This window comes from Vigna unguiculata, chromosome 10 (assembly GCF_004118075.2).
Source record: "Vigna unguiculata cultivar IT97K-499-35 chromosome 10, ASM411807v1, whole genome shotgun sequence".
Taxonomy (NCBI): domain Eukaryota; kingdom Viridiplantae; phylum Streptophyta; class Magnoliopsida; order Fabales; family Fabaceae; genus Vigna; species Vigna unguiculata.
Window position 1 is genome coordinate 20344839 of NC_040288.1, and position 13707 is coordinate 20358545.

Below are 13707 nucleotides of genomic sequence, written 5' to 3' on the forward strand. Positions count from 1 at the left end.
ATTTTAATAATACATAAACATGTTAAATAAATTCAGTAACATGCATTATACGTAATAAGTATAAAAATGTTGTCTTTGCAAATGAGAATTTTTTTTAAGATTTAACAACAATTTTTAAATTTTATAAAATTTAACATTCATAGTAGTGGATCCACCGTAAAAAAAAAAAAATTACGATTGAAATCAATGTTTCAAGAATTGATCATTAAATCCATCGTACAAAGTTTATTGTTTACGTAGTTCACACTATCAAGGATGAAAAACATGATTCACACTAAAAATTGAAAATGGGTATATTATAAACTTTGACATTTGAAAGTACATCATATGAAAAACAAAATTATGTATATTATAATCTTACGTGTAATAGACGATAGTATTTATCAACAAAAACAATTTTAAATGTAAAATAAAAATAAAAGTGATAAATCGTTCAAATTTATAACGATATTGTATTAAGCATTTATATTCATTTTATAATAAGTAGTCAATTTAAACTTACAAATTACAATAAAATTTACAATAAATAATCGTATGACATTCTTAAAAGAATGATAACTCTCAAAATCATTATAAAAATAATCCTAAAAACATTTTTATAAAACTTACAATAGCATCATACAATTTGACTTTTCTATGAATCTGGAATGCTTGGAACAGTGGAACAAACACTTCCACTCAGAATATATAAATGGTCAAGTTTTTTACTTGCCAATGTTCATCACACTTAGAGCCATAGAAGATGCAAATGAAATGCTTCACAGCGAGGTAGTATATACTCCTTACTAAAGACAATAAGATATTTATTCTTTCTTAATAGTGTGTAATATTTGAAGAAAAAATAGTTTTAAAATAACCTCCAACCAGTTAAAGAAAATTAAATACTTATTTTATAGTTTGAGATTTAACTTATTCTAAAAACAATACACCCAAACATATTAGTAAGTCTGGAATCAAACCACGCAAAATATAAAATAATAAAGAAAAAATATAAAAAGTAAAAAATAAAATGGGTTTCTACTATACTAATCTTAGACTCTTAAACCTCTTAACCTAAGCTACACATTGGTTTGAACAAGCTGGAACCACTGGCTTTGAGGATCATCAAGACATTGAGAATCATCTTTTATGCAGATACACTTTGAAGTCACAATGGTAGATGAGTTAGAATCCTTTTGCAAGCAATGTTGTTCCTCATGTTGATTTAGAGTTGCCAAGTGAAGTTTAGAAAGAGATACAAATTTCCAAGAATTGTTATTCCTTTCACAATTAGAAACTACAACTGGAAGCCCTTCACCAACTGTTGTTAAGCACTTCTTAGAGCCATGTAAAACTATTTTAGTGGTATCCTCTCCACGAACCCATCTGTTTTTGGTCTCACAACTTCCAAGTTCAACTTCATTCTTGTCATTCACTTGAGCACATTGACCAGATAGTGGGTGGTACAAGATATTTACAATGGGGGCATTGGAGTTAGGTTCTGCATCAACAACACGCAGTGTCAACATTTATACACATATGCTAGTAATTGATATAAGTCATCTTATGAGTGTTTTATATTGGTGATCAATCTAAAAGTGCATGATAAGTGAACTCGAAAAGCTTACCAAGATTCTTCCTTTGCAAAAGTCGAAACTTGTCGGTGAAATTGGGATATCTAAGGTTGTGCCATGTTTCATCCATTACACCAAATGACTCATGAACTTGGACCTGGTCTTTCTTCAAATAGTAGGTACCTTGGAAAGTCCACAATCCCCAGTCTAAATCCTTTCCAAGAAGATAAGTCTGAAGGCATGTCAAGAATCTGTTGTCGTCCACTGAAGAACCTACCTCGTTAAAGCCAAACTCTGTAAAAATCAAAGGAGTTGCATTGTTGCCTGTGGTAAGAAATCCTGCTCTGTAGTCTATCGCTTTAACGTTATTGGCACATATCCTATTCAATGGTTGCTTTGTCCATATCTCTCTCAATTTGAGAGTTCCAATTCCAGACCATGAGTACAAATGTGTCTCAAACACCATTTTCTTACCCAAGTCTATGTTCAATGGTTTTCTCCTTAAGAATTGCAACTCAGTGTCATAGTTCAAGCCTGAGATAAGCACAAGCACATTTGGGTTTGTCTTGTGAATATCTATTGCTCCTTGGCTCATGTACCTGTACCAATCCTTCAAATTTTGCCGAGGACCATGCAGCTCGTTCCTCAAACTCATTGCCACAACCTGTTAGTAAACCACAAAAGTAATAACAAAGTCATCTTCCCTATCCAGCAAAATAAAGTGCTAACATAATCAAAAACCAAAAAGTCTCTGTCATATATGTAGTTGAGCCAAAAATGGAAAAAGGAAAAGTACATACAACATGGTTTCCACTAAAGTGTTTGGCTGCCAAAGTAAGGCCATGCACCCATTCTTGAGGATTGAAATGTCTATCATGGAAGAACCCATTCTCATCGTCATCATTGCAACACCACATTGGCTCACTCACATGGTTATCAAGCAACACTTTCACATTTTGAACTCCAAGTTCATGAACAACAACATCAAAGGTCTGAACATGTGTCATGGACAACACATAAGGGTTGTTCTTGGCAATGCCTTCGACCACTTCTGGTACATCCAAAGAGGCAAAGGTGGCACTCACATTCTCATTGCCATAACGTGTCCACATGTAGATTGCGTATGTGAGACGCACGCAGTTGAAACTATGCTTCACAAGCTCACCAACAATGTCCTTCAAGGGTCTTTGGTCAAGACCCTCAGGGATCATTGGTTGAAGGTGGCCAGCCCAATTGCCACATACCAACTTGGCACGTTGTCCTGTGGCTTCATCTATGATCCATCTGTTCTGCGTTGATAAAGGGTATGCATCGGAATGTGATGCATAGATGACTACAAGGACGAGAAGAAAGACAAAACGTGAAGACATTTTGGATTTGAATGGAAAAGAACTTTGATGTGGTGTGATGAAGGATTATCTTGTTTTTTTTTTAAGATTATTGAATATGGTGTGAGTTGATTAAGAAAGCTAAGTGAAATCCCCACTGGACATTAAGATAGCAAGCTATCTAGATGTGAAGGTTCCTTTCACAAAGCTCAAGAGAAGAAGATGATGGATTGATTCAAAACAAAAAGGAAATGGAAAGCACATAAACCATAGAAAACCAAGAACAATTAAAGGAAGAAGAAAACATAAAATGGAAAGGAAAGAAATGGTAAAAATGTGAGAAGCACGCCACTACAAGGCTAGGCTAGAAGCCATGGCAACCTTGAAGATGAGTGGATGTGTGTCGCCACTTGCTATGCAAGATAAGGCTTAAAAGTATTCACTCCCAAGGGAGGAAACTCTCACAAATGGTTGAGACACAAGAGTGTTTTAACTTCAAAATCATCAACCCTTTTACATGTCTAGGAGCACCTCTTATATAGAAGAGTTTAGGGGCCTCTAAGCAAATAAAAGATACCTAAGGATGTCTCTACAAAAACCTAACCCTAGCTTCTAGAAACTAGGTCAAATAAGGTTACAAAAAATGAGAGACAAAAGAGCTAACTATGGTGTGTGCAAGGCTAATTTCGTTCTAGCACAAAAGGAGACAAAGAATGTGTCTCATATGTCTCCAAAAAGTGGTCAAAGTGTGCTAAAAACAAAGGAGACCAAAGGTACATAAGTACACTTGCTTTATGCCTTTTACTTTATGCTTTATGCCTTTTCTTTACTCTCTCCTCCACATCATTTATGCTCCCCAATCACCATGCGCCACCTAGCATTGCTTTCTTACTCCTAATTAACCTACAAAGCAAATAAACATAGATTAGCATGTTGGCTTAAGTCAAGTCAACTATAGTGAACAAGTCAAACCTAGTCAAAGGTCAACAAGTCAACTAAAGTTGATTCAACTAAGTCAACTTAGGGAATTAAAAATAACAAACACAAATGAAAGGGATGAAGGATTAGTGAACTTCCTTTTTAAACATGCTTAGTCTTCTTAAGCATGTGCCTTCATCCTTGGTTGGGGTCAATCCTTCATCATGGTGAAGAGAGAATGAGAATAAATATATAGAGCTTTTAACAACAATATTAACAAAATTTTGTCTGTCATTTGTTTTATGTTAACAAAAATTGATTAACTTTTTATTATTCTATTATCTTCCTCTTATTATTCTTTTTGAAAGACAAGTATTTTTATCGTTTGTTTAGATTTTTAAAGTCTATATTTGGCATTTAAACGAAGTTGTAGGTTTATGTAACAAAACCTCTAAAAATATCAATATCAATAACATGTTTCTTATATTCCATTACCATTAATTGAATTGGTTAATTATTTATATAATTATACAAGACTAATTATCAAAATTATAGCAATTTAATAAATATATAATTTTGAACTCGTATAAAATTATTATTAATATTATTATATTTTTTCATTATCATTTAAAAAATAGAATAAAAATATTTCCCCAAAAGTTATTAAATATATGAAGATATATGTATAAAATGTTAGTTTATATAAAAAAAAAAATTTAGAGTGTCAACATTGAAATGTTCGATGAATTATTATCTTTCATCCTCTTTCATTCATTCATCATCTCTACTAGTTATTTTCAAACATACATCATTTGTACTATTTTTGTTCATAAGCATGTTTAGATATCTATATTCAAAAATCAATATCATATCATATACTTTCTTCACCCTTCTCTTTACCCTTCCACTTCTGAACGCAACATTCTCATTTCTCTTTTTCTTCTTCTTCTTCTCTCTCCCTCTCTCTCTCTCTATATCATTAAATCACTCTCTCTCCTACTTTCCGCCATCTTCTCACATGCATATGAACCTAGCCTTGGTTGGGAATCACCTTGCTCAAGCCACTCCGACAAAGGTTGCCGCTACACCATACACGCCATCACTATTGTCGATCCTCATGAGGTCGTCTCTGGCATTGGTTTCTTTTTCCTCACCTCGAGATACCCCAAACAGATTAACGCAAGCTAGCTATAGTTCACCGTGATACCTTCTTGATACCATATCAGGTCGCTGAAACCAGTGACACAATGCACGAATGAGACTGTTGTCGGCACCACTGAAAACATTGTCATTCTTTGTCGTGCGATGAACCTTTCTTCCACTATTCTCTCTCTTCCACGACTCAAATGTTTAGCCTTTAACAATGACACTTCCACGAAGCATAGGGTCGTTGTCCCAACCTTTATTGCATATCCAAATTTTGAAATGATTTTAATAATACATAAACATGTTAAAAAAAATCGGTAACATGCATTATACATAATATGTCTAAAAATGTTCTCTTTGCAAATGATAATTTCTTTTTAAGATTTACAACAATTTTTAAATTTTATAAAATCTAATATTCGTAGTAGTGGATCCACCGTAAAAAAAGTAAATTACGATTGAAATCAATGTTTCAAGAATTGATCATTAAATCCATCGTACAAAGTTTATTGTTTACGTAGTTCACACTATCCAGGATGAAAAACATGATTCACACTAAAAATTGAAAATGGGTATATTATAAACTTTGACATTTGAAAGTACATCATATGAAAAACAAAATTATGTATATTATAATCTTACGTGTAATAGACGATAGTATTTATCAACAAAAACAATTTTAAATGTAAAATAAAAATAAAAGTGATAAATCGTTCAAATTTATAACGATATTGTATTAAGCATTTATATTCATTTTATAATAAGTAGTCAATTTAAACTTACAAATTACATTAAAATTTACAATAAATAATCGTATGACATTCTTAAAATAATGATAACTCTCAAAATCGTTATAAAAATAATCCTAAAAACATTTTTATAAAACTTACAATAGCATCATACAATTTGACTTTTCTATGAATCTGGAATGCTTGGAACAGTGGAACAAACACTTCCACTCAGAATATATAAATGGTCAAGTTTTTTACTTGCCAATGTTCATCACACTTAGAGCCATAGAAGATGCAAATGAAATGCTTCACAGCGAGGTAGTATATACTCCTTACTAAAGACAATAAGATATTTATTCTTTATTAATAGTGTGTAATATTTGAAGAACAAATAGTTTTAAAATAACCTCCAATCAGTTAAAGAAAATTAAATACTTATTTTATAGTTTGAGATTTAACTTATTCTAAAAACAATACACCCAAACATATTAGTAAATCTGGAATCAAACCACGCAAAATATAAAACAATAAAGAAAAAATATAAAAAATAAAATGGGTTTCTACTATACTAATCTTAGACTCTTAAACCTCTTAACCTAAGCTACACATTTGTTTGAACAAGTTGGAACCACTGGCTTTGAGGATCATCAAGACATTGAGAATCATCTTTTATGCAGATACACTTTGAAGTCACAATGGTAGATGAGTTAAAATCCTTCTGTAAGCAAAGTTGTTCCTCGTGTTGATTTAGAGTTGCCAAGTGAAGTTTAGAAAGAGATACAGATTTCCAAGAATTGTTATTCCTTTCACAATCAGAAACTACAACTGGAAGCCCTTCACCAACTGTTGTTAAGCACTTCTTAGAGCCATGTAAAACGATTTTAGTGGTATCCTCTCCACGAACCCATCTATTTTTGGTCTCACAACTTCCAAGTTCAACTTCATTCTTGTCATTCACTTGAGCACATTGGCCAGATAGTGGGTGGTACAAGATATTTACAATAGGGGCATTGGAGTTAGGTTCTGCATCAGCAACACGCAGTGTCAACATTTATACACATATGCTAGTAATTGATATAAGTCATCTTATGAGTGTTTTATATTGGTGATCAATCTAAGAGTGCATGATAAGTGAACTCGAAAAGCTTACCAAGATTCTTCCTTTGCAAAAGCCGAAACTTGTCGGTGAAATTGGGATATCTAAGGTTGTGCCATGTTTCATCCATTACACCAAATGACTCATGAACTTGGACCTGGTCTTTCTTCAAATAGTAGGTACCTTGGAAAGCCCACAATCCCCAGTCTAAATCCTTTCCAAGAAGATAAGTCTGAAGGCATGTCAAGAATCTTTTGTCTTCCACTGAAGAACCTGCCTCGTTAAAGCCAAACTCTGTAAAAATCAAAGGAGTTGCATTCTTGCCTGTGGTAAGAAATCCTGCTCTGTAGTCTATCGCTTTAACGTTGTTGGCACATATCCTATTCAATGGTTGCTTTGTCCATATCTCTCTCAATTTGAGAGTTCCAATTCCAGACCATGAGTACAAATGTGTCTCAAACACCATTTTCTTACCCAAGTCTATGTTCAATGGTTTTCTCCTTAAGAATTGCAACTCAGTGTCATAGTTCAAGCCTGAGATAAGCACAAGCACATTTGGGTTTGTCTTGTGAATAGCTACTGCTCCTTGGCTCATGTACCTGTACCAATCCTTCAAATTTTGCCGAGGACCATGCAGCTCGTTCCTCAAACTCATTGCCACAACCTGTTAGTAAACCACAAAAGTAATAACAAAGTCATCTTTCCTATCCAGCAAAATAAAGTGCTAACATAATCAAAAACCAAAAAGTCTCTGTCATATATGTAGTTGAGCCAAAAATGGAAAAAGGAAAAGTACATACAACATGGTTTCCACTAAAGTGTTTGGCTGCCAAAGTAAGGCCATGCACCCATTCTTGAGGATTGAAATGTGTATCATGGAAGAACCCATTCTCATCGTCATCATTGCAACACCACATTGGCTCACTCACATGGTTATCAAGCAACACTTTCACATTTTGAACTCCAAGTTCATGAACAACAGCATCAAAGGTCTGAACATGTGTCATGGACAACACATAAGGGTTGTTCTTGGCAATGCCTTCGACCACTTCTGGTACATCCAAAGAGGCAAAGGTGGCACTCACATTCTCATTGCCATAACGTGTCCACATGTAGATTGCGTATGTGAGACGCACACAGTTGAAACTATGCTTCACAAGCTCACCAACAATGTCCTTCAAGGGTCTTTGGTCAAGACCCTCAGGGATCATTGGTTGAAGGTGGCTAGCCCAATTGGCACATACCAACTTGGCACGTTGTCCTGTGGCTTCATCTATGATCCATCTGTTCTGCGTTGATAAAGGGTATGCATCGGAATGTGATGCATAGATGACTACAAGGACGAGAAGAAAGACAAAAAGTGAAGACATTTTGGATTTGAATGGAACAGAAATTTGATGTGGTAAAGAGAGAATGAGAATAAATATATAGAGCTTTTAACAACAATATTAACAAAATTTTGTCTGTCATTTGTTTTATGTTAACAAAAATTGATTAACTTTTTATTATTCTATTATCTTCCTCTTATTATTCTTTTTGAAAGACAAGTATTTTTATCGTTTGTTTAGATTTTTAAAGTCTATATTTGGCATTTAAACGAAGTTGTAGGTTTATGTAACAAAACCTCTAAAAATATCAATATCAATAACATGTTTCTTATATTCCATTACCATTAATTGAATTGGTTAATTATTTATATAATTATACAAGACTAATTATCAAAATTATAGCATTTTAATAAATATATAATTTTGAACTCGTATAAAATTATTATTATTATTATTATATTTTTTCATTATAATTTAAAAAATAGAATAAAAATATTTCCCCAAAAGTTATTAAATATATGAAGATATATGTATAAAATGTTAGTTTATATAAAAAAAAAATTTAGAGTGTCAACATTGAAATGTTCGATGAATTATTATCTTTCATCCTCTTTCATTCATTCATCATCTCTACTAGTTATTTTCAAACATACATCATTTGTACTATTTTTGTTCATAAGCATGTTTAGATATCTATATTCAAAAATCAATATCATATCATATACTTTCTTCACCCTTCTCTTTACCCTTCCACTTCTGAACGCAACATTCTCATTTCTCTTTTTCTTCTTCTTCTTCTCTCTCCCTCTCTCTCTCTATATCATTAAATCACTCTCTCTCCTGGTTTCCGCCATCTTCTCACATGCATATGAACCTAGCCCTGGTGGGGAATCACCTTGCTCAAGCCACTCCGACAAAGGTTGCCGCTACACCATACACGCCATCACTATTGTCGATCCTCATGAGGTCGTCTCTGGCATTGGTTTCTTTTTCCTCACCTCGAGATACCCCAAACAGATTAACGCAAGCTAGCTATAGTTCACCGTGATACCTTCTTGATAACCATATCAGGTCGCTGAAACCAGTGACACAATGCACGAATGAGACTGTTGTCGGCACCACTAAAAACATTGTCATTCTTTGTCGTGCGATGAACCTTTCTTCCACTATTCTCTCTCTTCCACGACCCAAATGTTTAGCCTTTAACAATGACACTTCCACGAAGCATAGGGTCGTTGTCCCAACCTTTATTGCATATCCAAATTTTGAAATGATTTTAATAATACATAAACATGTTAAAAAAAATCGGTAACATGCATTATACATAATATGTCTAAAAATGTTCTCTTTGCAAATGATAATTTCTTTTTAAGATTTACAACAATTTTTAAATTTTATAAAATCTAATATTCGTAGTAGTGGATCCACCGTAAAAAAAGTAAATTACGATTGAAATCAATGTTTCAAGAATTGATCATTAAATCCATCGTACAAAGTTTATTGTTTACGTAGTTCACACTATCCAGGATGAAAAACATGATTCACACTAAAAATTGAAAATGGGTATATTATAAACTTTGACATTTGAAAGTACATCATATGAAAAACAAAATTATGTATATTATAATCTTACGTGTAATAGACGATAGTATTTATCAACAAAAACAATTTTAAATGTAAAATAAAAATAAAAGTGATAAATCGTTCAAATTTATAACGATATTGTATTAAGCATTTATATTCATTTTATAATAAGTAGTCAATTTAAACTTACAAATTACATTAAAATTTACAGTAAGTAATCGTATGACATTCTTAAAATAATGATAACTCTCAAAATCGTTATAAAAATAATCCTAAAAACATTTTTATAAAACTTACAATAGCATCATACAATTTGACTTTTCTATGAATCTGGAATGCTTAGAACAGTGGAACAAACACTTTCACTCAGAATATATAAATGGTCAAGTTTTTTACTTGGCAATGTTCATCACACTTAGAGCCATAGAAGATGCAAATGAAATGCTTCACAGCGAGGTAGTATATACTCCTTACTAAAGACAATAAGATATTTATTCTTTATTAATAGTGTGTAATATTTGAAGAACAAATAGTTTTAAAATAACCTCCAATCAGTTAAAGAAAATTAAATACTTATTTTATAGTTTGAGATTTAACTTATTCTAAAAACAATACACCCAAACATATTAGTAAATCTGGAATCAAACCACGCAAAATATAAAACAATAAAGTAAAAATATAAAAATAAAAAATAAATTGGGTTTCTACTATACTAATCTTAGACTCTTAAACCTCTTAACCTAAGCTACACATTGGTTTGAACAAGCTGGAACCACTGGCTTTGAGGATCATCAAGACATTGAGAATCATCTTTTATGCAGATACACTTTGAAGTCACAATGGTAGATGAGTTAAAATCCTTCTGTAAGCAAAGTTGTTCCTCGTGTTGATTTAGAGTTGCCAAGTGAAGTTTAGAAAGAGATACAGATTTCCAAGAATTGTTATTCCTTTCACAATCAGAAACTACAACTGGAAGCCCTTCACCAACTGTTGTTAAGCACTTCTTAGAGCCATGTAAAACGATTTTAGTGGTATCCTCTCCACGAACCCATCTGTTTTTGGTCTCACAACTTCCAAGTTCAACTTCATTCTTGTCATTCACTTGAGCACATTGACCAGATAGTGGGTGGTACAAGATATTTACAATGGGGGCATTGGAGTTAGGTTTTGCATCAGCAACACGCAGTGTCAACATTTATACACATATGCTAGTAATTGATATAAGTCATCTTATGAGTGTAAATATATAGAGCTTTTAAAACAATATTAACAAAATTCATCATCTCTACTAGTTATTTTCAAACATACATCATTTGTACTATTTTTGTTCATAAGCATGTTTAGATATCTATACACTACAAAAAAAACTTGTAAATTTTGACAGTTATTTTTGTATTTTACGTCATTTTTAACCGTCATTATTTACTTGAGTGACAGTTTTCAGAAATGTCATAATTCTTACCATCACGAAGTATAATATGGCAGTTTAAGATGAACCGCCGTGCCAACCGTCCTTTTATACTATGTATATAGTGACCTTTAGAGAAGTAAATAACGTTAGTTAAAACTGATGTAATATTTTAATGAAAAACAAATTAAATGAAAAAAAATGACGTTTAGAACTGACATTTTTGTCATTATATTATGATATTTTTAATTTTCAATATTATAATTAATTCTCATATCTATTTAGTCATTATAAATTATTGTAATCTTAATATTTAATTATTTATTATTTTCCACTTGCACTTATACTTTTATAATTCAATAAAAAAATTATGTTAATTTAAAATACACAAAAAATCATAAGATAATAAAAAAGAAATTAAAAAACTAAATTGTTTCATTGATTGATCAATATAAAATTAATTCACCAATGTACCAAAATATTCATGCATCCAGAAAAAAAAAAGACAACATTGAAAAGGTAGCTATAAAGCTAAAGTTGTAATCTAATTCTAAGTTGTTTTGTTTACTGAAGATGAGAAGATGACATCCTTCCTGGTGAGCATATTTGAAGTCTTCCATGTTTAATGATTTGATGTCCCTAGTGTAACGTATTCCTGTCATTTAGCAAACAAAATAAGTAACATGAGTTTCTTTTAAACATGTAAACATATTTTGTAAGATATTATAATTCTTATTAATTGAAAACAGATTAACAACTTAATCAGGAATGTGCTCAACATTCAAGAATAGCTTTCAACTCCGTAACTTTAGTTCAACCACCATACTGCCACACAATAGCTTTCAAGTAAAAATGCATCACTTCAATATTCAACAAAGTATCTACATGTATGTACACATAATGTGTCAAAGTAAGTAGAATATCAATGCATATTGCATAACATAAAGGATTATAGCAACTTTATACCTTTAACAAAAAAATCACAGAAGAACAAATGAGTTCTTAATATCAAACGACACACACAGATCATACTATTGTAACTCTTCAAACCAACAGAGTAACAAGCAACTATATTTCCTTGTTAAAATGTAGAAAAAGGACCAATGTTAACAAAGTTACTCATAACTATTTATAAGAGAATAAAATAAAAAGATAAATGAATCAAACTTCAATAAGAAGTTAAGTTCAATTTGTGCATTTAAACTTTTAAAAAAAGGACTACTCCAATAGTTGATGTACATAACTTGATTGATTTTAACTTGTGGAAGATATTTTGTTCACCCTAAAATCAACCCTAAAATCATCTCTTTTCTACTTATCTATAACTTAGAATGTAACAATCAAAATGCCCCAAATATGCTCACCATAGTCTAGCCTAGGCACAGTTTTCTAGAGCCTCATATCCTTTTCCTCTTAAGAAACATATTGCAGAAGATATATGTAATAGCATAATAAAATGTATTCAGATAATCAAAACAAGGAAATAAACAACAACAAATGTTCCTGTTTAAACAAGGAAATAGCCTCACCCAGCATCGTCAGGCACTGATCCCACTCCTTCAATTCCTCCTTCAGTACTACCGCAGAGTCATTTACAAACACCAATAAAAATTAACAAAATTATACAAAAATATACTTAAATATTATAAACAACGTTAAGTATTTTTTTATAAGTATAAATAATTCATCAAATTAAACTTGAATGCAAGTACCAAAAAGAGCTTAGAGACTAAAACGAGAGGTATTTAACTGAGATTATTCACATTATTTTATTATTTCACTATTAGATTTAACAGTGACTAATACTTAAAGAACTAAGTTGTTGGTATATCTTAATAAACTTATTTATTTTTCAATCAATGAAATAAAATATAATAAAAAACGAAATGGAAGAAAGATTGAGAACAATACGACGAGGTCAGTGGGTCGGTGGTGAAGGCTGCGACTTTATCGGCGAAGATGGCAGAGGAATAGAGGTGTTTCCTCACGCAGTTGCGCACCACAACTCGGAGCAAGAAACAACGCCCAACTAATTTGAACCACAAGGTCTTGAGGGCTCTCATAGCTTACACAAAAAGGTTTAACCAAAATGGTGATTTTGGGGATTTAGGGTTTCATTTTCTTGGCTAAATGATGGGCAAATGGGGAGTAAATAGGAGAAAAAAAGTGTGGGGAAAATGGAGAAAAATACGATTGGAAGGGGAAGCAAGGTGAATACATAACCTAAGATGAAAGTGCATTCTATTCCCCCCATAGTGAGATCGGTGGGTCTGAGTCGAGGAAAGTGATGGAAAGATGCCGATTACCAAGATGTTTTGAATGCAAGTTCACTTCTTAGGGTTTTTGAATTAGGGAAATGTTTAAAGTGTTGAGTTGGAAAAAATATAAAAGAGGGAACAATTTTTTTTAAAAAAGAAAAGGGGTACAATTTTGTTTTTTAAAAAGAAAAGGGGTACCGAGACAAAAAATAGGGACCGAGAACAATTTCATAAAATTGAAAAAAATAATGTTTTAATATGTCATATTATATAAAAAATGGCGGTTATAAATGTCATATTATATATGTATATTATGACAGTTATTAAATTGACGTATTATATTGTAAAAAATGACAG

The 13707-nt window shown here is 32.1% G+C and overlaps 2 protein-coding genes and 1 long non-coding RNA gene across 3 annotated transcripts; all 3 read right to left on the reverse strand.

The window, feature by feature from the left end:
• Positions 1 to 1058: 1058 nt before the first annotated feature.
• On the reverse strand, positions 1059 to 2923 carry LOC114165368 (glycosyl hydrolase 5 family protein-like). The gene is made up of 3 exons (XM_028050012.1): positions 2354 to 2923; positions 1608 to 2217; positions 1059 to 1480 (listed from the first exon to the last, which is right to left on the reverse strand). The coding sequence occupies exons 1-3, from the start codon at positions 2921 to 2923 to the stop codon at positions 1059 to 1061; spliced, it is 1602 nt and encodes a 533-aa protein (XP_027905813.1).
• Positions 2924 to 6277: 3354 nt separating this feature from the next.
• Positions 6278 to 8142, reverse strand: LOC114165369 (glycosyl hydrolase 5 family protein-like). Its single transcript, XM_028050013.1, has 3 exons — positions 7573 to 8142; positions 6827 to 7436; positions 6278 to 6699 (listed from the first exon to the last, which is right to left on the reverse strand). The coding sequence occupies exons 1-3, from the start codon at positions 8140 to 8142 to the stop codon at positions 6278 to 6280; spliced, it is 1602 nt and encodes a 533-aa protein (XP_027905814.1).
• Positions 8143 to 11561: 3419 nt separating this feature from the next.
• LOC114167541 lies at positions 11562 to 13430 on the reverse strand. The gene is made up of 3 exons (XR_003600255.1): positions 13004 to 13430; positions 12622 to 12669; positions 11562 to 11747 (listed from the first exon to the last, which is right to left on the reverse strand). It is a non-coding gene; the product is annotated as an uncharacterized LOC114167541 (long non-coding RNA).
• Between the last annotated feature and the right edge of the window lie 277 nt (positions 13431 to 13707).